Source organism: Ursus arctos, unplaced genomic scaffold (assembly GCF_023065955.2).
Source record: "Ursus arctos isolate Adak ecotype North America unplaced genomic scaffold, UrsArc2.0 scaffold_23, whole genome shotgun sequence".
Lineage (NCBI taxonomy): Eukaryota > Metazoa > Chordata > Mammalia > Carnivora > Ursidae > Ursus > Ursus arctos.
In genome coordinates, this window is record NW_026622908.1 from 16,402,046 (window position 1) to 16,426,523 (window position 24,478).

The 24,478-nt window shown below is 33.7% G+C and overlaps 1 protein-coding gene across 7 annotated transcripts in view; it reads left to right on the forward strand.

Annotated features, from left to right (window-relative positions):
• Nucleotides 1-24,478, forward strand: part of METTL15 (methyltransferase 15, mitochondrial 12S rRNA N4-cytidine) — a 179,732-nt gene that overhangs the window by 67,631 nt on the left and 87,623 nt on the right. For 6 of the 7 annotated variants that reach the window (XM_057317054.1, XM_048213946.2, XM_026512202.4 and 3 more), the window contains one exon: nt 13,525-13,661. The exons of the other annotated variant lie outside the window; for it this stretch is intronic. In XM_057317054.1, the coding sequence (XP_057173037.1) occupies nt 13,525-13,661 (137 nt within the window). The remainder of the gene's footprint in view (nt 1-13,524; nt 13,662-24,478) is intronic. 7 annotated transcript variants of the gene reach the window in all.

Below are 24,478 nucleotides of genomic sequence, written 5' to 3' on the forward strand. Positions count from 1 at the left end.
TAATTGCATCCCTCCACATGAATATGATGAGGTTTACACATGCAAATGGTTTTAAAGACTGCTGCTAGATTAGATATGTAAATCCCAGCTAGTACCTAAAATACTTTAGAGGAGACAGGGTGATAAAGCTCGTGGATCCTCAGAATCAAAAAGGCCACTGTTTACAACTTGGCTTCATTGCTTATTACAGTTTGTTTTGGGAATAGCTGCTTAACCTCAAAGTCTGTTTCCTGTTCTATAAAAAAGGGGAACTTTCTGTCTCACAGAATTAGATGAGTATGCTAAACACCCAGGAGACTTCCTGGCACACATTAGATGCTAAATAAATATTAATTCCGATTCCCTTTTCCCCTTTATTCTTTTGAAAACAAATTTTGTTTAATTACCAATATATTTGTATTCATTCAACCATGTATACATTCAGCAAATATTTATTCAGCTCTATGTGACAGGTACTATTTCCGGTATTAGAGATACAAAAGTTACATACCCTTTCAGAGCTTGCCTTCTAGAGATGAGACACAGATAATAAACATAATAAAAAAGAAAGTTATAAGTTAGATTATGTTAGATTAGATAAGTGCTATGGAGGAGAAGTAAAACAAGAAAGAGGTATAGGGAGTCTTGAGTGTTGGTGGTTAGAAAAAGGGTTATAGTTTAAAATAGTTTTATCGAGGACAGGTTTACTAAGAATATTATATTTAAGCAAAGACCTAGAAGAGAAGACAGAGCAACTACTCCGGCCTTGAATATCTGGGCTGCAATGGGGTAGCCAGATGGGACACTTAAGTGCAAAGGCTTTGTGACTGGAGTTGTAGTTGAGGGACAGTAGGAAAGGTCTTGTAATTGGAATAGAATGATCTAGGAGCAGAGAAGTAGAAGATGAAATCAGACAAGTCGGGTGAGGTGTACTGGGCACATTTTGAAGGGCTCTGTGAAATAGAAGCCATCAGAAAGTTTTGAGCAGAAGAGTGATGTGATCTGATATTTGTGCTACTCAAAAACAAATTATAAGAAATTATAGGAGGTTTTATTAAGAGCATAAACTCCAAGGATAGCCTTTATAGGTTCAAATGGGTCTGTAGTTTATTAACCATTCAAGCTTAGGTGAGTAGTAACTCTCTATGTGCAATGGAAATAATAGTAGCATCTCCCTCAGAGTTGTTATGTAAATAACCCCCTGCTTGGCATGTAGAAAGAATCTAATAAATCTTTACCATTATTGGTAGTAATAATAGAAGCTTCTAACTATAATATACCCAATTTTTTGCTAGTCATCTTGAGTAGATACATAAAACCTGTTCTTGTCATTAATTTAGATATAAAACAATATTGATAAAGTAGAGATAGTCATGAGTATTAAAGAAAAATGCCTTTGCTTATAAATTCATGCTTCCAATTTTGAGAGGGTCAGATTTTGAGAGGATCTAATTCCCTGAAAAACAGATTATCTCCTCTGATGATACCATCTTTTTGGTAAGTACTATCATCATTCTTTTATGCAAGTAGTTTTGAAAGTTTTGTGACAACTTTAACATTTCTTCCAAGTATAGTGTTTATATCCAAACTAAGCTTTGGTTCTTATGAGTACTTCTTTATGGTGGCATTCCTTCTGTCATTTCTCTCATATGGACCCTTTCCTCTCCATCTGTTATTATCCCAGTGCAAGTCCTGTTACTTAGTGGGCTCTTGTCTATTATGCTTTTTGACAGTGAAAGTAGTAGGTATTATTATAATCATTATTGTTGTTGTTGTGATTGTTATTTGGAACACTCACTGTGTGCCAGGAAGTATTCTAAGCACTTTATACACACAAATTCATTTAATCCTCATTATAATACTGTGAGGGCAGTGTTTTTGACTCCATTTAATAACCAAGAGAGCAGACTTAGAAAGATTAAACAATCTAACATTCAACTTAGTCTATTCTGTTGCTTCTAACAAACCTTGTATTTCATACACTTAAATCAATTAATGATTCAAGAATAATATTCTTCTGCTTTTGTTCTAGATTTTTTCTGTCCCCTGGCACACTTTTTCCCCCCTCTGTTATACTTAGCTAATTCTAATCCAGGCTTGACTTGGGGCCATCTTCTTTGATGAAGGAGACTTTTCAGACCATGACTGCATAGAGTAATATTTGTTTCTGTACATCATATTTTACTCTTTGTTAGTACTGCTATGTAATTATATACTGGTATTTATTAGTATGCCTGGAATTTTCTTTCTTATTATAAAATCATTTTGTAGATATGTGTTTGGTCTGTGCAAGTAGACTGAATGTCCATCAGGAAACCAGGAGTATATTTTATTAGTCCTTGTATTTCCATACAAAATTTATACTCCAAAAGTCTATATTCTGCATACAAAATTTATACAAAAAACATATATCATTTTTCTTTACAGTCAAGATAATTAGCTACTTGATTTTTGTATGACTGTTGCTTCCTTTGAGTCAACTGGCCGCTTCAAAAGTTATATAAAGTTTTCTGGGTCAGTTTAAAATTTAGAAATTTTGAACCCTTTATTCCTAGTAATATGTCAGAATACTGGTGCAGTTAGATTTGCACCACTGCCCAATTCATTGTCTGTAGATAGAATTGTTTACACACTCTAAAATATGATTAGTAGTGTGATAAAATTTTAGAGGACAATAATAAAAAGTTGAATCATTGTGTGTTACACCTGAAACTAATGTAACATTGTGTGTCAACTATACTCAAAAAAAATTTAAAAAAAGAAATAAAGATTTAAAGATCATCTAAATCATCTAGTAAACTGTATTGTTTTGTTGATTGGGGCTGAATTAAAAGAAAATTTGAAGATATTTTCTTAACTTTAAGACATACCAAAGACAGGCTAATTATGAAATTGTCTTATTTCAGATAGATCATTGATTTTTATTCCATTTAAAATTCTTTGAAATTTCTCCCTCTAGAAGTGTTACATTATTATTTTTTACATTATTTTTAAAAGATTTTATTTGAGAGATGGAGAGAGCCTGGGGGAGGGGCAGAGGGACAGGGAAGAAAGAGACTCCCCACTGAGCGCAGAGCCCCATGCAGCTGGATCCCAGGACCCTGAGATGATGACCAGAGCCAAAGTCAGATGCTTAACCGACTGAGCCACCCCGGCGCCCCTAGAAGCAGTAGTACATTATTGAGAGGCTCCTTTTAAAGACCATCTGTCAACTGAAAGTTCTGTTAGTGTTTCTTCAAATTCAGAAGCCATAAAGCAGTTTTTTGTACGCCAAATTACTTTTGTATTTAGTATAAATTATCATGGAATTTAGGCATTTTGTGAATAATTATTTAAGTGCATTTAATAATAGTATTATTAAATAGCACTATACCATTTTCAGATTTCCTTTATGCATTCTATCTTATTTCCATATCCTAATAATCTGGTGATGTGGGCTAGGACGTGTACTTATCTCCATTTGCACATGAGGAAATCGAGGTTCAGAGAAGTTAAGTAACTTGCCCAACTTTTATGGCAATTAAAACATAGACTGTGGGCCAGAAACTAGATATTCTGATCTTCAGTCTCCTTCTTTTACACCCTGCTGCCTCATTTATATCTATATATATATATATACACACACGTGCACACAGTGGATTGGATGCCAGTACTTATATATATATGTATATTGGTCTGCTTTGATTGGTATAAAGGTAATGTTATTTAGAGGCCAAATAGTAGAAAATCTTACTATCATTGGTTTTATTTTAATGCTGATAAGAATTTAGCATTGAAACCATGTTGAAACTGCCATCAGTAAAATGACTTGTGTCCCCCTGACCAAAAGAAAAAAAAAAAAAAAGGTTTGAAAAGAGCATTTGCTGAACACACTGATTTGAGAGCTCAATATCCTATTATTTTCACATGATTTTTCCAAATACTATAAACAATCTATATTTTTAATAATTCTTAGAAGAAAATACCTGTCTGGCATTCTCAGAGAAAGTGTGTCCAGAATATGTTATATGAATTTCTTGATGGTGTAGATAAAAACTTTTTTTCTTATTAAAAAAGATGCTGACAGATTGGCACTGTCTGGGCCAGAAATGCCTGTGAAATTAAGCTTATTGAGACCACCCTTGTCATGTTATTTTTGGCTATTTGTGTTAATTCAAGCGTTGTATCTGCAAGCAGATCAAGTGTCAGTCCATTTTACGTGGTTAGGACTTATGATTGAAATTCATCCGTGTTACAGATAAGAGCAAACCTATTTAACACCAAGAAAGATGAAACTCTAATTATTTAATTTAAGTGAACATACTTACAAAGAAGAGAAAAAAAATGTTTTGTTACAAGTAAAGTCTTCTGTTGTGAATAGGATGGAATTTAAGCTACAAGATGAAATGTTTGCAAAATTTAGGCAGAATGAGTCATAGTAACACCAGTACTCTTGATAACATGGGAAAAGAGATAAATTTATTGCAATGCATTGATTGTTTTGTTTGTGGTATAACTTTTATGTTCTTTTGAGACTTTTTTTTTTCCTTTACAAAAGCCCATGTAATAGTTACAAATAAAACAAAATAAGCGTGTAGCAGACAGATACTCAACAAAGCTTGACAAGACAATAATAAATCAACGGGTTTGGTAGGAAAAATGTTTGTTCAGAATGTTAGTGACTATAAGGTTGGTAGCTTTCTATGTTCAGAGTTTTGTGTTCTAATTTATTTCAGGTCTATAGATGCATCAGTTTGACAAATGTCTACCTGTCAATAGATTAGACAGATACATAAGTAGAGCCTGAGAGAAGTCAGTGATAGTCGTGCATGATTCAGTACACAATAGTAGAACAATAGCTTGCCTTAGCGATTATAAACATTCCAGTGTCACTGTAAAGCAGATAACTTCTTCTAGTGATTTTTTAAAGTCAGAATATCCATTATATCATATGTATCATATCATGTCCAAATAACTAGCTCATTTTTCTTAACATTTCCTTAACATTTCCTTCACTAATTACGTCAGGGTACTCCCTTCTGTTGCATTTGGTAAATGTGTGCCAGGTATACTGTATTTGGGGTGCAATATTCCCAAAGACTGCATAGTGTAATTTGGATATATAATGAAAGTAATTAATCTTACTTTTTTAAAAAAAGTATCAATGTTTTTGACTAGGATGAACTTCAAAAATATAATTAGAACTTAATGTTCTTTAAATATTTTAGGAAATGAAACTTCTTCCTCCCACTATGGATAAATGCTGTTTTAACTGGCCCCATTACATTTCTGGGTTTCCAGCTTTTTATTATTATTATTCTCTTCCAAATCTCTGCTCAGCAGGCCCCTCACTTCACTGTTTCAAGTTTACTACAAAGAGTTACTCTATTCCCACATGGAATTCTTACACCTTTGTTCTCCTACCAAGCTGCCTATATCTTCTCATACTTCTGATTTTCTCTCTTTTAGAGTAAGAAGTTGTTCCTCGGCCTTTCTAACACTAATTGGAGGTGGTGGAGGCAGAGTATCAGGGTGGTAGGGAGAAGAAGGAAATGCCTATTTCTGCCTATGTCTCTAAGTGTACTGCCAATTATGTTTTCCTAAGTAAATGGCTCTGATATACTCATCTGTGAAATGGAATTATTTTATGTACCATACAATCCGTTATAAGAATTAAATTAGGCCTGGTTTTTAAAGTGTGTGGCATAATGCGTGCTGGCACATAATAATTGCATAATAAATGTTGTGTCCTATACTCCTAGTTACCAGATCGGATGCTTTGTAGTTGTTTCTTATTTCTCACTTCTCCACTCACTGCATCTAATTAGTCTATTCTACCTCTACAGACAAAGCAAAGTAGTTAGGATTACAGGTTCAGGAAGCAGAATTGTTTTTGAAATCTGTCTCCAGCATTCATTAGCTGCATCTCAGATACATCTCAGATAATTCACCTAACCCTCTCTTAAATCTCCTGTTTCTCTTCTGTAAAATAGTAATAATAATAGTAACTTACTCAAAGTGTGGTTTTGCGAATCGCATTCACTCAGCTGAATGTGGGTGAGGGTGTGTGTGTTTCTGCCTTTGTATAAAATGAATGAATGATGCAGAGCAAATGTTTCGCACCATTTTGGGTGTAAAATAAGCATTCAATAAGTGTATTATACATTCTTATTATCATTATTACTCTCCATCCCTACTGGCAGTTCAGGCTTTGTGTCCTCTTACCTAGGTGCTTGCTCTATACCAAGTCACCACTATCTTCTCACAACCTACCATCCTTCTAAATCTCTTGGCAGTTACATTATTTTTTGTGCTTAAGAAGTCTTCAAAGCTGTTCATTATCTAGCAGATATGATGCAAAGTACTTACCTTGGCTTTTCAGGACTGCTACAAGTTGACTTTACAGTACCTTCCAGCATTATTTCCAAGTTTGTTGCATAGGGCTACTTCTAGGATGGACACAGGGAACATATCACAACAAATAATAGCATCTTGCACATACGTGAAAGTTTTTAATTTCTTCTTGTTTCTGTTTTCTCGCATTTTCTCTTTTCTACTCTCTTCTTGTAATACATCCTGCATTCCAGTCAAACTTGCTCTCCCTCTACATGACATATCCTTTCCTACATCTTATGTTTTTGCCAAGATTTAATTCTCTTTGTTTTTATTAATTATTTAGTAGGTATTTATTGATTATAGTCTGTGTCATGCATTGTTTGGCATCCAGGACACAAATGTTTAGGGCATCTTCCAGAGTATTCTAGAAAGAAAGAACAATATATTAAAGGTACTAAGGCCTCCAACTGAAAACTATGTGAGAGCAAGGGCCATATCTATTTTGGCCTACTCTCATATTTCTTTTTTTTTTTTTTTTTAAGATTTTTTTTTTTTTTTTTTTGACAGAGATAGAGACAGCCAGCGAGAGGGAACACAAGCAGGGGGAGTGGGAGAGGAAGAAGCAGGCTCATAGCGGAAGAGCCTGATGTGGGGCTCGATCCCACAACACCGGGATCACGCCCTGAGCTGAAGGCAGACGCTTAATCGCTGTGCCACCCAGGCGCCCCTACTCTCATATTTCTAACTCTAAAAATAGAGCTGTGCACATATCGGAATTCTCATAATTGTTTAAGAATACAATTTGAGAGAGATGGAACAAGGCAAAAAGGTAAAGACATGAGACAGTTTAGCATGTTTGATAATTGTATGTGCTTTTATTATATTTTATAACTGGCTACAGAATATGTTGTAAAATTCATGTGTGAGGAGTGGGAGATAATGTTAGACAGAAATGCAGAGGTCTGAATCTGAAGAATATTATTCATTATGCCCAGAAATTTAGACTCTGTCATGTAGCTTGGGGAGCTTCTGGGGGCAGGAATGTCACATGCTACAATTTTATTTCAGAAAGAATATCCTGTTACCAGTGTAGCAAGAAGAATTAGAAGTCAGATTGAAGTATGGGTATGAGTGTGAACCTGTTGAAATAGTAAAGCGAAGAAATAAGGGGGCCTGAATTTAAAATGGGAGTAGAGAAATTTAAGGCATATTTATATAAAATCAACAGGACTTGATAGCTAATTAAATTTGGAGAATATGGAAGCGTGAGAAGAAAGGGTGCTCTCTGACTTCTGCCCAGCCTTGACGGCCCAGCTGATTTGTAACCTACTCCAATTTTGTCCGTCTCACTACTGTTTGAAATACATAGGTTTTTCACTTCTTGTAAAATGTTATATATGCTTTTCTTATATTGCTTATTTCTTTTTATTAGTAATTAGTTGTATGCATGTCTAATTCCCTCATCAAACTGGAAGACCCATAACTAAAATCTCAATAGGTATTACATCTTATGACCTTATCTGTACTGAATGTTCAGTAAATATACAGATTATTAATTAATGCCATATATTTTAATTTACATCCTGAAAAAGAATCCTGAAGGTCAAACATATGCCTGAGGCATTTCAGTATTTCAAAATGAAACCTGTTGCAAATAGGTGAAGTTTTCCACAATTCTTTCAAAAACACTTCAATTCTAAATATTCAAAATTAGTAATTGCCAGAAAAGGAAATATTCATAGGAAGAAATTTTTCAGTGAAATCAGGCCATATTGTTTCCAAATTCAGATGAGAACTTACTATTAAAAATCTTGCACAGATTGGAAATGACTAATCAACATTAGGAAAATTGAAATTGAAAGATCTGCCCTCGTGCTGTTCATGGCTAAAAATGTTTTCATGTCCAATTTTAACAGTGTTGTTCCAGTGTGAACATTTCGATGTTTAGAACTGTCGGATTGGGAAAAATAAATCATTTAACTATCTAGTCTGTGCAGGATGATCTTGGGTAAATCCCTTGATTTCTGTCAGTTCCCCCTTCGGAGAGCAGCCTTAGCTGGGTTTTAAAGGATATCATATCTGAGAGGTAAAAGAGTAGTGCTAAGTATACTTCAGAAAGACAGAGCGTTATATATTAATGGAATTAAATTGGATTATTTCAATGGGTTCTTCTAGCTCTAACTACCCGTGGGTCTATGATTTTAAGTATTTTAATTCTTTGTTTTTAATTTCAAGATCAGTTTGAAAACTGTAACCTGTCAAGAAGTCAGTCGTCACCAGTTGCTATTATACATAATGGGTGTATATTTACCTGAGGCCACATACACAACATAATTGTCTTTGGAATTGAATCCAACAGAGTTATCATCATGAAGTCCTAAAACAATTTAGAATGGTAGAACAATGATTGTTTCCAGCTTTGTTGGAGGCTTAAGGTACAAAGTTCCCACATATATGTCTATCTTCATTAAGAAAAAAAACTTTTTCAAAGAATGATTGTTTATTTCAGTGTAATTATATCATTTCAGTGGAGGAATATTATGAGATGAAGTGGAAAGAGCATAAAAGATTCATGTTTTAGTATTAGCTCTGCCCTCAACTAGCTACCTTTTTGGGCCTTGGTCTCCTCATAGGTAAAATGAGGAGGTGGAATAAATAGTGTGTTATGTCCCTCTAAGCTCTGAAATTCTGCATCTGTACCCTGTTCATTATCAGATTCATAGCTATAGCTCAACTATTCAAGTGTGACTCATGGTGCAAGGTAGAATCTAATCATTTCTATATTTAGAAGACCATGGGGATAAAATGTCATTTAGTTGTATTTGATTAAAAGAGCAACCTAAAATAAGAAACGTTCATTTTCTTATTTCAAAAGCAAAGGATTCTGATCAACAAATAAGAACATGGTGCATTAAAGTTACATAAATATCAGATCATTATTAATGTTCTGAAAAAGTTCTCTGCATTAATGAAGCAACTTGTAATATTAGGAATATATTGATGTTAAATGACTCCTAAAAGTTGGATATCCTGTGACTATTTTATGTGGTCTTATGGTAACGAGTCTTGTATCTTAAGGAGTATTTCTAAATTCATATGCACAAATGTGTATTGTTATCTCTATCATAGTTACCTTGGGAATCTGATCTCTTTTTTCATACCACATCACTAAATATTTACTAAGCATCTACTGTGCACTGATGCTGTTAAAGTGGAGGCAAAGTTGGAGAATTGTAGTTATGAATGTTCCCTCAAGTGGTGGTGTTTTCTTTAATTCACTTTTATTTTGATTCTGAGCCCCAATCTCCCTGTGCTGAGAAGCCATCAATCATAGTCATTCCCCTTATCCCACATGAGCTATGCAGAGGCCCTGCATCTTATTACTCTTCTTATACCACCCTTAGTTCACCCTGAGATGCCTTTTGTTGTTAAAAAAAAAAAAAAAAAAAAAAAAAGGCCCTCTAGGACTAAACGTTCTGCTTCTTCTATGCCAAAGAGGGGTATGGAAATCTCTGGTAGCACTGGAAACCCTGTGTTGAGGGTCCATCCTCCTTCAGTTCCTCATATAGATAGCTGCTTTGAGATCTTACCTTCTGTCAGTCATTTCATTAGTCCTGCACCTTCTTGGAATTTGTTCATCATTCGCATCTCTCTTTTACCCAATTTCAGTGAAATCTTTCTCTCTTTTCCTTAAAGACACTAACCTACCCAGGATAACTAGCACTGTTTCTGGGCTTTTTTTTTTTTTTCTTTAATACTAACTGATAGGAAAGTGGTTGTCTCCAGAGGATAGGAAAGATACTTTTTTCTTTGTGCCATGTAAAAGTCTTCAAGGAACATACTTTCTAAAGCTCTAAATACCTAGGTGCCTGCTTGAAATAGAAGGAGGGAGGAAGGAAAGAAAAAAAGAGAGAAACACACACATCTCAAGAGTTGTCCTGCTACACAAAGATTAAAACATGGTTTCTGAGAGCCTAAATTCCAGTGGGAATGCGTGATCTATAAAAAAAAAACCTAAAGTTTTCTTGTATGATTTTTATAAAGTTATTTCTGCCATGATTCTTTCTATGCCATCCACTTTCTTATTTTTGTCTTTTGTTCGTTCCTCCCTTCTTTTTTTATTTCTTTCAGAAAAGGCACAAAATTTAGAGTTGGTGACACATGGTTTAGAGTTCTCTTTCCTCACTTGCTATTAATAAGATCTTAATCAAGTCACCTTATCTCTCTGCACCTGAGTTTTGTACTTGCAAAAATGGAAATAATGCCACTTGTCCATAATTTTGTTAGACCATATAGGAAAAACGTTAATGCTCGATAAACTATAAGGTATTGGGCACATATAGACTTTGTTGATCTAATGCAGAAGAGAGCCAGGTATACCAGTATTCAGTTCCTGCATTTACCACTTACTAGCTTAGTGTATTCTTAGTTTCTGTATATGTATAAATCTGATAACACCTACTCTGTGGTTGTAAGGAAGAAATAAGATATTTTTATATATCTCTGTGAAGTAAACAGTGGTACATTTTTTCCCCTTTTCTTAGATAAAGCAGTTGAGGCTCAGAGGGTTAAAATTATTTGGTCAGGATTATACAGGTGAGAAGTGACATTGTCAGAATAAACTCTTGGTATCGAATATGGGTTTCATGTTTTAGATAAATTATATCAGATACTTTTAAAAAAAGAGTTCCACGTATGTTTGTAACATAACGTACGTATGAATACACACACACATCCATGCAGATGAGACTATATAGAAGCACTGCTTTGTAACACTCAGATTTATTTGTTCTTGTGCATTTGTCCAGTCTTATTTTATCATCAACTAATACAAATTAAAAAATGTGGTCTTATATCAAGTAAGTGACCCAGGAGAAGGGAGAGACTAATTGGCTCCCTTTTCAGTTGTAGCTCTGGTTGATTCAAAAGGCCTACATTGATGAGCAATGTATATCAGAATTTTCAAAATTCTTGTCAATGGCTTCAATAACCTATTAACCTAGGACATATGGTGGGGTTCACTTGTAGTTTTATAAATCTCATGTCTCCCACTTTGCTTTGTGTTACACTTGACTGGTAATAATTAATTTTTTTTCCCTATGGAAACTTCCTTGATTGTCAGTACATCTCCAAGGGCATAATCATGATATATTAAAAAATAATCATGTAAAGTATAATCATCATCTTAGATTTTCTAGAATATTTTAAATGATGAGGATTTTTCTTTTTAATTATTGATTGGGACTTTCCTGGCTTGGGATAAGGTAATCATATGCAAATTGTTTTATTTGCTATACTCTTAGTTTAAGTGCAGGATTATAGCAAGACTTGATATTGGAGCATAACAAGAAAGTAATTTATACTTTTGCCTTGGAGAAGTTCTTTGCTTAAATTATGCTAAACCCCTAGCACTTTTAAAACTGAGGTATGGTAAGGTGGGAGATTTTTCCCTATTCATAAAATAAGTATACAGACTGAGAAAGGAAATTATTCAACCTTGAGATTACAAGTATGTACTCCTAACAACCATACAAATAATAAGAAAGGGCGCCTGGGTGGCTCAGTTGTTTAAGTGTCTGACTCTTGATCTAAGCTCGGGTTGTGATCTTGGGGCCATAAGTTCAAGCCTCACGTTGGGGAACTTAAAAAAAAAAAAAAACAAGAAGAAATCAAGTGTTGTTTTAATATTACCATTTATAACGTTTAAAAGAGTGTATAGCCATGTCTTCTGTGCCAACAGTGACAGAAGTGCAAGCTTTAGTTGTGTTAACATGCATGTTAAAACCAGCGCTTGCACGTTTTCACCACATTTACATCTGTCTTATAATTTACATCCCTCCTCTTTTCAGTTTTGATCAGAAGATTTAGTCCATGTTATTCTTCAAATAGCAGGCTAACTTTTTTGAGGACCTGATCAGAGGAGGGGACTCAGCATGGTAGCTGGTAGCAAAAAATCAAAGCATACTTGCGTCTTGTTTCTAACCACTCTCCTGGAAATAAGTTGTAGCCTCCAGGGCAGGGAAATGTTCAAATCCATTTCAGGAATTTGTCTTCTTGTGCAGTGTACACATTAACTTTAAAAATTTTTATGTTTAAATGTTTTTAATAGTTTGATCTATAGTATATGTTATCTTTCATAGTATTCAATATTATTGGAATGATTATTTTTATTTTCATAACACCAGTGAAGCTTATTAAAGGACAAATTAAACTACACTGAGAGTGTCTTGACTTACAAATCAACCACAATCAATTAACTTATTCACAAATATGTTTCTAATGGTCCAGGTCTGGTTTCTTGCCCAACTGAGACCTATTTTCTTTATAGTGTGGCCCAATAAAAGACCAAGAAGTAGATTCAAATCCAATTAGCTTTACTGTTTCTCTAGAATGATCTAAACATGAAAGATAGCCACCCCTGTACATCATAACCTGTTGTCCTGGCAAAATTATTACTGGCAGATCTTATACTCTCAAAAGTATCTTGGTTTAGATGAGCAATTATATGTCACCTTACCAACTAGGTAGGTATCGATGGTATCTTCTTTTCTTCTGACTTTCTTTTTCTTTTCAAAGCCTGGGGAAATCTAAAAACACTGGAATTTTAAGTGTCTTTCCCAAAGATATATAGCTACTTTGTGACAACTCTAGAATTTACCCTAGTTGTTTTGACTTAAGCCTTGAGCCTTTTCCAGTTCAGATTTTTAAGGATTTGTCCTGTGACTGTTTATTGTTCGGTATATTCATTCTTTTTCCCTCTATCTCTTTCTGTCTCTCTCTTTCTTTGTGTTCTTGAATATCTTCATGTGTAATATAAAGCATTTAGAGAAATTGAGATAAAGTGAGCCATACTAATTTTAAGCTATCTCCAAATAATGAGAAATTGTTGGAAATACTATCATCAGCCAGGTGCTGGAGAGCATTAAAAAGCTAGCAGCATAGCACTGTGGCCAGTTTGACCTTTGGAGGAAAATGTAAATTTGTCTTGAATTGGCCAGCCTGTGCCAGAGATTGTCATTTTACTGATACTCCAACTGTTTCTTTCAGACTGGTCACTCGTAATTGATCCAGGTCTCATATAGAACAAATTGAACTCTAGGCAAATAGTTTTAATTGTTTTTCCAATTGCTATCAGCTCTGAAAATCAATATGTGCTTCTAGAAATTAGGGTAGCTAGCAAGAATATTTTGTTCATGCTAGGTAGTAATTTTCTTTTTCTGTGTTGGCTAGATTTTTCTAGATATGACATTTGGTTCAGGAGGACACACAAGAGCCATTCTACAGAAGGAGTCAGATATTACTCTGTATGCCTTAGACAGAGACCCAACAGCTTATGCAATAGCTGAACAGCTTTCAGAATTGTATCCGTAAGTAATTCTCTTGTATAATTATTGAATTTTGGTGCTGAGTTTTATAGAGCTTGGTTTACCATTTTGGAATTTGTTCTCCCTTCTCTGTTGTTATACTTCACTCTGCTACATATTTTCTCCCTTTTTCTCATGAAAGAATTAACGTAAATATTGTTTTTAGTACCTCTTAAAATGATATTACTGCCTTTATCCTTTCTGAATTCATAAAAATAAATACAAAAATGACTTATGGCTAAAATTTCAAGATGGGTTGAAATCCATCCATGAGTAATATTTTGACAATAGTTTAAAAAATAATTTTTAAAGAATTTATGAGTTACAGTTTCCAAGAATTTACTGAAGTAAGTAAGTATGTGAGAATTCTGCAGAATTCATTAGGTCACATACATCAATGTAATGCAGTTGTTTTCTCTGAATTCTTTTTGAAATTCACAAGTAAATTTAGAGCAATCTATCCCTCTGTCAAGAATTAGGTGAGCTTTCACTGTGGAGCTTTTTAAAAATATAAAATATTGTCTTCCTGAGTTGTTAAATCATCTTCCTTTAGAGAAAATTTTAGATTAGTGAATTACGCTATGTTGTTTAAAAGTTTTCAGTCTGAAAAAGGAAAATGTCTTGGAGCTAAGTTGACTACCTACAAATTTGTAAAGGGCTATTTTCAGGAATAAGGAATTGTTCTCTCATGCTTCAGAGACTGAAATCAAGAAAATAGATGAGAATTTTAGAGGCCGATTTTGACTTGATGTAAGCCAGAGTTTTTTGCTAGTTGTAACTGTCCAATAATGAAAAGGTCTGTTTGGTGAAGTAGCAAAAGTATCACCATGGAAAAGTTTAATCACAGACTAAGGATAGGAAGTTGAATTATTAATCTAGAATAGCCTTTTTCAACCTCTCAGGTCCCAAACTCTTTGCAAATCTATCAGTGTGATTAATTCTCCCAATAAAAATTAAATAAACACACCTATATTTTTGTTTGCAACATCAGAGGGTTCAGTGGGAGTGCATGAAATCCATTTGGCCCCAGGTTATTTTCTTCTAAGAAAAATATGAGAATAAGGTTTAATGATATGATATATATATATATATATATATATATATATCATATATATATATATATAAAACTGTCTCTGTCATTCTGCAATGTAACTTATATGCATCTTCTTTAAGAAGCTCTTGTACTACTAGCTCTTGTACTAGATGTTTGTGAAACATCTTAGGAGTTCACCTGATTATGACCTGAGTGTTCATAGAATGAGTATAGGTCTCCCATTATATTTCACTGTCATAGAAAAACTAGATTTTCCTGGATATTATTATTTCTAATTGCAGTGAATTCCAGTTCAGTTTTTCCAAGGTCTTTTATTCCTTCAAATAGCCTCCTTTTCCCAGAAGGAACTTAAAATTTTATCAATTTTATCAGGTGTAATTTGTTATCTAACAGGAATCTTGAGACTGTATTCTCTTTCCAGTTTATAGTTGTAGAAACTGTTAGCTTAGGTTAAATGATTTGCTAAAAGGCATATATGACTAAATAGGGATAATGCTGGGACATGTATTCTCCCCATCACCTAATAATCATAAATTTTTTATTGAAGTATAGGTGACATACTATTTTACAATAGTTTCAGGTGTACACAACATTTCTACACATTACTCAGTGCTTACCATGGTAAGTATAGTCAACATCTGTCACAATACAGCATTATAAAATATTATTGACTCTATTCCCTATGCTGTACTTTTCATCTCTATCACTTATTTATTTTATAACTGAACATTTGTACCTCTTAGTCCCCTTCACGTACTTCTCCTATCCTCCTGCCCACCTTTCCTCTGGCAACCACTAGTTTGTTTTTTGTTTTTAAGAGTCTGTTCTTTGTTTGTTCATTTTTTTTTTACTTCTTAGATTCTTCATATAAATGAAATCGTGTGGTATTTGTCTTTATCTGTCTCACTTATTTCACTTGGCATTAATACCCTCTAGTTTCATCCATATTGTCACAAATGGCAAGATTTCATTCTATTTTATGGCTGAGTAACATTGTATTGTATGTATATCTTAATTCATCTATCAGTGGGCACTGGGTTGCTTCCATGTCTATGCTATTGTAAATAATAATGCAATAAACATAGAGGTGCATATATCTTTTGAAATAAGTTTTCGTTTTCTCTGAGTAAATACTCAGCAGTGGAATTACTAGGTTGCATGGTATTTCCATTTTTAATATTTTGAGGAACTCCATACTGTTTTCCCAGTTGTTGCACCAATTTACATTCCCACCAATAGTACAGGAGCATTCCTTTTTCTCTACATCCTCCCCAACACTTATTATTTTTTTTGTCATTTTGATACTAGCCATTCTGACTTGTGTGAGGTGATACCTCATGGTGGTTTTGATTTTCATTTCTGTGGTGGTTAGTGATGTTGAACATTTTTTCATGTGTCTGTTAGCCCTCTATATGTCTTGTGTAGAAAAATACCTTTTCAGGTCCTCTGCCCATTTTAAAATTGGATTGTTTGTTTTTTTTGGTGTTGAGTTTTATAAGTTATTTATATTTTTTGGATATTAACCCCTTATTGGATATATCATTTGCAACTGTCTTCTCTCATTCAGGAGGTTGCCTTTCTGTTCTATTGATGAATTCCTTTGCTGGCAAAAGCTTTTAGTTCCTCTCTCTTTGATGTTGTCCCAGTAGTTTACTTTTGCTTTTGTTTCCCCTGCCTGAGGAGACATATCCATACTAAATATGTTGCTAAGGTGAATGTATAAGAGATCCCTGACTTCGTTTTCTTTTAGGAGTTTTATGGTTGTAGGTCTCACATTTAGGTCTTTAATCCACTTTGGTTTATTTTTGTGGGTAGTGGTCCAGTTTTGTTTTTGGCTCACAGCTGTCCAGTTTTCCTAATACCATTTATTGAAAAGACTGTCTTTCCCTCATGCTGTATTTCTAACCCAGATAATCATGGGTTTATTTCTGGGGTCTCTGTTGTGTTCCAGTGAGCTATTTGTGTCTATTTTTGTGCCAATACCATACTGTTTTTTTGTTTTTTTTTTTTACTGTAGCTTTGTAGCATATCTTGAAATCCGAGATTATGATTCCTTTGGCTTTGTTCTTTTTCAAACCTAATAACCTCATTTTATTAAGTTTTATACTACCTTGACTCAAATCTTATTGAAACTTTTTTAGTTCATCGGTAAGATAATTCTTTACCAAGTATGATAAATTAGTTATGGAACAATAGAATAAATCAAAATAAGGCAAGAAGAAGGAATTAATATGGATAAAAACCAGAATCAAAGAAACTGAAAAGAAGAAAGAATAAAGAAATTCCAAGCGATCATTCTTTGAAAAAAGCAAAATTCCTTTACAGCCTGATTATTAGGGGAAAAAAATGATCAAAAACATATGATTAAGATTGAAGGGGACACCAACCATAGACACAAGATAAGTTAATCATAAGCTAATACAGCCATAATTCTGTGGTAACATGTGAAACCTCAATGAAATGAATAATGTCCTAGGAAATATAAATTATTAAAATTGACTGAATAATTATAAAACTTTAATTGATGATTACCAGAAAAAAAATAAGAAAGGTAACTAGAGTACATAGAACAATGCACCATGACTAGATTTGCAGTTGTTACTTAGCTCTTAAAAATTAGAAAAGAGCATTACCTTTTATGCTATTCTTGATCATGGTAAATATGTAAAGCTTTTTCAGTTCATTTTATATTGAATTTAACATAGTTTTATTTCTTAATCCTCTGGAAGTAGTATAAAAGAAAAAAGAGAAAAAGTCTAACCTCACTGAAGAATATAAATGCAAAATTCAAAAGGAAATACTAGCATATCTAATTCACATATCATTTAGTTAAAAGAATAATACCTGTGGCCTAATTAAAAGAATAATACCTAAGAATACCTAAGAATACAGAGATGCCTCCAGGTCAGACAGCCAATCAATGACAGATTGATAAGCATGACTGTAATCAGCTAGCTATTCTTTTTTTTTTTTTTAAGATTTTATTTATTTATTTGACAGAGAGAGAGACCGCCAGGGAGAGAGGGAACACAAGCAGGGGGAGTAGGAGAGGAAGAAGCAGGCTCCCAGTGGGGGAGCCTGATGTGGGGCTTGATCCCAGGACTCCGGGATCACGCCCTGAGCCAAAGGCAGATGCTTAACAACTGAGCCACCCAGGCGCCCCTCAGCTAGCTATTCTTATTAAAATCTCTGTGTTAAACAGGAATATAAGTAAACTACTTAAATGTAAAATATCCTATTATCGAAGGACAAAGAGCAGTTATTTTCCCAAAAGGTGAAATACTATAACAATTTAAGTCAAAATCAGGATATAAATATGGATTGGATTCTATAAAAATTTACAATCAGTGTTTTTGGAACTTATAGCATTTAGAAGTAAGAAACTAGTTAAAACATTCTTCTTGTAATGATTTGACCAAAAGACTTGTAACATTAATAAGATGATACAATAAGATGGTTAGATAAAAATTTAAAAATATACTCAGTAGTAAATACTTGGAAAGGGAAATAGGAAAAAAAAAATCCATTCTCAAAAGTACCTAAAACTATATAGAATATTTAGTAATAAATTTAACAAGAAGGCACAGTTCCAAATTAAAAAAAATAAAACTTTATAATTTTATTAAAGGACAAACAAGATCGAACAAAAGAGAAACATATTTATTTTGGTGTAGTATGAATTAATATTATAAAAAAAGTTAGTTCTCCTCCAAATTTAATGTACTTCCAGGAATTATCTTAATTGATTTAACTTTAACTGATGTATGCTTGTTTTTTAATTTATATAATATAATGTTAAGTATATATGGCTGGGGGAATGACAAGATCTTTTTGGGGAAATAAAAAAGAGAGGGGAAACTTGCCTTACCAGCTGTCAGATCATACTGTAAAATCACTATAATGAAATCAGTATAATATTGGCACAAGAAGAGGTAAGCAGATTAGTGGAAGATAGAATCCAGATACAGATTCAACAATATAATAGGTATATACTATACCATAAAATAAGTTAATAGGAGGTGAAGATATTTCAATTCTTTGAGAAAAATAATGCATTCTTAAGTAAATGGTGTTAGTACAATGCTCTTTGAACTTAAAGAACATAAAATGGCACCCTGTTTTCAGTCAGATTCAAAAATAACTTTCAGATAGAGTATGTATGAAAAATTGAAAAAGAAAATTCTATAAGAAAATTGAAGAGATTATATGGACAATCTAAGTGTAAGAAGTTTCTTAAGACTACAAATTACAAATCTGTAAAATTAAATATTAGAAATAGCTAATATTTTATAAAATTTTAGAAGTATATGGCAAAAGTAATATGGTGTATTTTCCAAACAGTTCATTTGGGCAAAGAAATATTAATAATATAGAGAATAGGAACAGGATTGGCATTCTAGGGAAGGAAAATACCATTTTCCTCTACCCGTAAGTTCTCAGCTGGAGCAGATGCACAAGAGGAAATGCATACATATTTATTTTTTACATGACATAGGAGCCTCCATAAGGAAGTGAAGACCCTAAGACATGGTTACACTTGGTTATTCTATACTAGGTTTGATGAAGCGTGGAAGATTATGGAAAGATACAATAGGACAAATGCTGTGAGCTAAGTGTAGTAAACTGGGGGAAACTTAGCAAGCCCCATTCATTCATTCAGATTCTTCTTCCCTTCATCTTCAGAGATAAAAAGCCTTCTTTCCTCTGCATATAGGGAGGGCATCTTTCACATGAGGGTCTTAAGACCTGTTTCGGGAGAAGCTCAGCAAATTCTTCCTTTATGTGCTGTTTTCTCAAATTCCTTGAGTTTAAAATATTTAGTATCCCAAGATGCTGTATTTTGAGGTTACATGACTGGATATTTATCATGTAGGAAGAGTTCTTCCAAAATTGATAATACAACGAAATCCAATTTGGAAAATGAGCAAAAGGTATGAAAGGGTCATTTGTAGAAGATTAAGGTATGAAAAAGATGCTCAACATCAATGGCAGTGATGAGGGAAATGAAATGAAAATAATAATGGTTAATGTTTTGCATTTATCAGACTGGAGGGACAGAATAATTTTGAAAGTGAGGAGATGGGGAAAAGGATATTCATCCATTTCTCATGAGCATCTTTTTCTATTAAAAAATACATAACATGCTTAGAATCTATCTCATCTAAGTAAAAGAATCAGTTTCTAAGGAAGCATATCTTTAGAGTTATCATAGACTTTGTGTATCCATTGTTTGTATATATAATCATGGAGAACTTGAGAAAAAAGGAACTAGTTGTGGAGGGAGGTATGGAGAAAGGGAAAACTGGTGAAAAAAGACAAACCCAGAGATTGTATGAATCACATCTCTGCATAATATGGAAAGTAGAAAACGCCAAGCAGTGGCATATATTATTTATGAATACCCACATATGTAGTTGTAGTATAAGAATATACATGAGATAGAGAAACACAAATTCAGCCTAGGGATTATTTCTGGGGATGATGGATGGAGGGATGGATGGATGGATGGATGGATGGATGGTTGGAAGAATAGACAGATTAGATGATTACCTTCTTAAAAATACATGTGTAATTACAACTTGTAGTAAGGTGCACAATAAAGGAAACATTTTGTCATTTCAGTGTGTCTTTTGAGGAAATATACTAATTTCTTTCTTTCATTTATTTATTTTGCTGTTGTCAAAGAGGAGCTTATTATGCCTCTCCTGAAAAATTCCGTGTTCTTGACTCTGTCAAAATGAATTAAAAAATAGAAACTAACATTTTCATAGAAAACTAAGAAATTCATAGGAAGGCTGAATTTTAGGCTAACCCATTTTATGTCTTTCAAAAAAGATGGCATGTCAGATCACCTGTTGTTTGAAAACTGAAACTTTTCCCCGTTGCCTCTGAAGACTGTAAGAGAGAAAACACATATAAATTGGAGCAGTGGGGTATTTGCTTACTTTTGCCACAGTGGAAGATGGATGTTGGAAGACAGTTTTTAAAAAAAAAATTTTTTTCTAAATTCAGGAATAAAATGTACTTCCTATACTGAGTTTGGAGAATATAGACATATGTAAAGAAAAAAAAAAAAATCGTAATTGATCCTATCATTTGACTGTGATTTTAAGATTATAAAAACATAGAAACCTGTTATTTTCAACAGTTCATAAAAGTAGAGAGCTCTTTGGAGTAAATTTATAATATACAGAAAAATATAAAGAAAAAATTAAAATTATAATTCCATCACCTTTATCACTAGTAACGATTTTGTGTATTTCATTCCGTCTTCTTAATTATATTTCATTGTATGTACTATTTCTTGTGTGTACTTTCTTGGATATTTTTACTTTTTATACTTCTAGTGTTAGAATATATTGGTCAAGTTTAAACATTTTGATCAATTGTATTAAATATATAACTGATTTAGAAAGAATTGACATATTTATTCTGTATCCCAATGCAGAAGCATGATATATTTTTCCATTTATTACAGTATTTTGTGTTTCTCATTAACATTTTTTCTTTTTTTTTTTTTTAAAGATTTATTTATCTCAGAGAGAGCGAGCGAATGGACACGTGTGCGACCTTGGGGAAGGGCAGAGGGAGAGGGAGTGGGAGAGAATGAATCCCCACACAGACTCCCTGCTGAGAGCAGAGCTCAACACTGGGCTGTATCCCAAGACTCTGAGGTCATGACCTGAGCTGAAATCAGAAGTTGGATGCTTAACTGACTGAGCCATCCAGGCACCCCTTAATATTTTTTTTTGATTAAAATGATAAAATACAGAAAAGTCTGAGAAGAAAATGAAAATAACACTTAATCCCACCACCAGTATTAATAGTTTGGTATATTTCTTTCCTTCTAATCATTTTGGTTATATATGTTTATGCATTCAATATGCATAAGTATATATTTTATAAATTTTGATTATACATACATTATCAGGTTATTATGTTATAAATTATACAGCAGATTATTATATATCATATTATTACTTATATTTTATTATCACATTCCTATTTCATTAAATTATCTTAAAGAAGGAGAGGGAAAAGCAGACTCCCCACTAAGCAGAGAGCATTACTCAGGGCTCCATCCCAGAACCCTGAGATCATGACCTGAGCTGAAGGCAGATGCTTAACTGACAGAGCTCCCAAGGGCCCCTGATGTTATTGTTTTTTTTTTTTTTTAAGATTAAACGTATTTAAACAATTTTTTTTTGTTAAGTATGTAGAAGAAAATAATATTCCCATTTTTATTTTCTTTTTTTTTTCCCCACCCCACTGCTCGTCTTTTAAAGTATTATTTTGGATTTATTTATTAATATCTATTATAATTATTAATTAGCCTTTGCACTGTTTGGCATCATATCTAATTATTTATACTTCAATCCATTTAATTAATATCAGTGCATGCCACTAGCCTTTTTTTTTTTTTAAGATTTATTTATTTATTTGAGAGAGGAAAAGAGAGCATGTGTATATGTGTGCACAAGTGAGTGGAGGGGCAGAGGGAAAGAATATCCAAGCAGACTCCTGATGAGGGGCAGCCTCACAGGGGACTTGATCTTAGGACCCCTGATGAAGACCTGAGCTGAAACAGAGAGTCCAGCATTTAATCGACTGAGGCACCTAAACACCCAACTACTAGCCTTTTTATACTACAAATCCTATTTTGAGTTTCATGTAGGCTCCTATCTCATTCAAGTGCTCACATCTTTAAGTAATTTTGTCTGGAAATATGAAAAGGGAAAACATCTCTGTCTTTGTCTACAGAGACCGTGTTATTCATGCTTTGTCTACAGAGACCGTGTTATTCATGCTTTCTTACATGAAACAGCTTGATTTAGTATAGCATTTTGGGCATTTTATGGGTATTATTCCTTTTCTTCTAACATGTAGTATTATGGAGAAGTCTGAGGTCAACCCAGTTTCTTTTTTCCCCTCTGAGGTAATGTTTCTCATTCTCCTCCCCAGGCTGGATGCTTACTAGATATATTTCTTGACTATTTTTTATATTTACAAATTTCACTAAGAAATATTACTAATTGGTCTCATTTCTTTAATTTTCCATGTACTCTGTGAACAGTTTTTGTCTATGGATCATGTCTTTTCTCTACGAAGGAGTTATTGTGTTAGGCCCTACTCTTTTTTCCACTTTCTAACCTTTGAGCACTTTTTATTTGTTGGTTAGAGTTGTATTATCTGTATGCTTGACCTTTATCTCCTGTTTTCTGCTACTTTTCCTTTGCCTCAGTATTCTGGGAAATCTCCTTAAGGTTATTCTCTGTTAAAGATTTGGGTTTCTACAGTGTTGATTGTGATTTTTATTGACTCTTGTTCAAGTTTTAATTCAAGTATTGGATATTATCTTTCCCTGTAGCCATATTTAATTTGTTGATATGATCTTTTCTGCCAATTCCTTTTTATTTCCTCTCGTTTTGTCATCTCATTTTTATGTTTTGTTTAATAGCTAGCAGACCTATCTTGAAATTTATGGAATCCAATTCTGTTTTTTGTAACAAATCTTTTTCAAAAGTATGCTTTTGCTCTGTGTCTCAAGTACAGTTTTCCTTTTCTCTTCAAGGATCTTTTCATAGGCCCCATCTTGGTCATGTATTTATGTATGTAGTTTTTACTTACTGTTTGCATAGGGTTTTGTTTTTTGTTTTTTGTTTTTTTGACCTGCTCATTGTTCCGTTATGTGGGGCTAGAATCTTCACTTTAGATTTTAAGCTAGAAAATTACTTGAGGTACATGGTCTCACTGCAAATATTTAAACGTTTTGTAATCCTTTCCTAGGATCTGCCAATAGGAAGAGGATTCTATTTTCTTATTCTTACTGGAGAACGCTGTTCATAAAAACTACTGTTCCCATAATCTGTTATTCCTGTGGGTTTTCCAGTCATCCCATTCTAAAGAGATTCTTCATATCCAGGGTACCTTTTGACAGAACTATTCATTTCTGCCCTTGGTGTTATTACATTATATGAATTGTAATTCCTAAATGGATATAATAATAAAGGTATTAGTGCCTGGATATGAAGAAGTGGCAGGGTAAAATGGACTGCATAGCCTGAGAGTATTCCTGTCAACACAGTTTAAATAATCCCTTCAGGGTTTTTTTTTGTGTTTCTGAGGTAGTGAGTATGAATGGAACATTCTTAACCTTTCAACTAAGTGTCTCTACTGCCTTGAATCAGGCTCTAGTCTTACCTTTGGTAAGAAGAGATATTTTTCCTGTATTCTGCTGCATTTTTGAGGAACATTTTTAGGTATTGATACTATTTGAACTTCCATTGTTTTGTTTGCTTTCAGGGAAGATTAAATAGGTATCAATAGCTGGCCTCCATTTTTTAAATTAAAGTTTGTTCCATGGTCATTAAATTGGAGAGTTACAGGGATGCCTGGGTGGCTCAGTTGGCTAAAGCATCCAGCTCTTGATTTCGGCTCAGGTCATGATCTTGGGGTCATGGCATTCAGCCCCGTGTAGGGCTCAGTGCTCAGCATGGAGTCCGCTTGACATTCTCTCTCTCCTTCCCCCCCTGTCCCTTCTGCTCATGTTCTCTCCCTCCCTCCCTCTCTCTCTCTCTCTCTCAAACAAACAAATAAATAAATAAATAAAAATCTTTACAAAAAATTGGGTGAGTTACAAGTATATTTACTTGTATGATGTGATCTATTCTAAATTACCCATATGATGTCTTCTAAGTTGTATAGTCTGTTCTCTGGCACTTGAAGTTTACCATTCATCTTTTCTTCTTTTCAAGCCACCATTTCT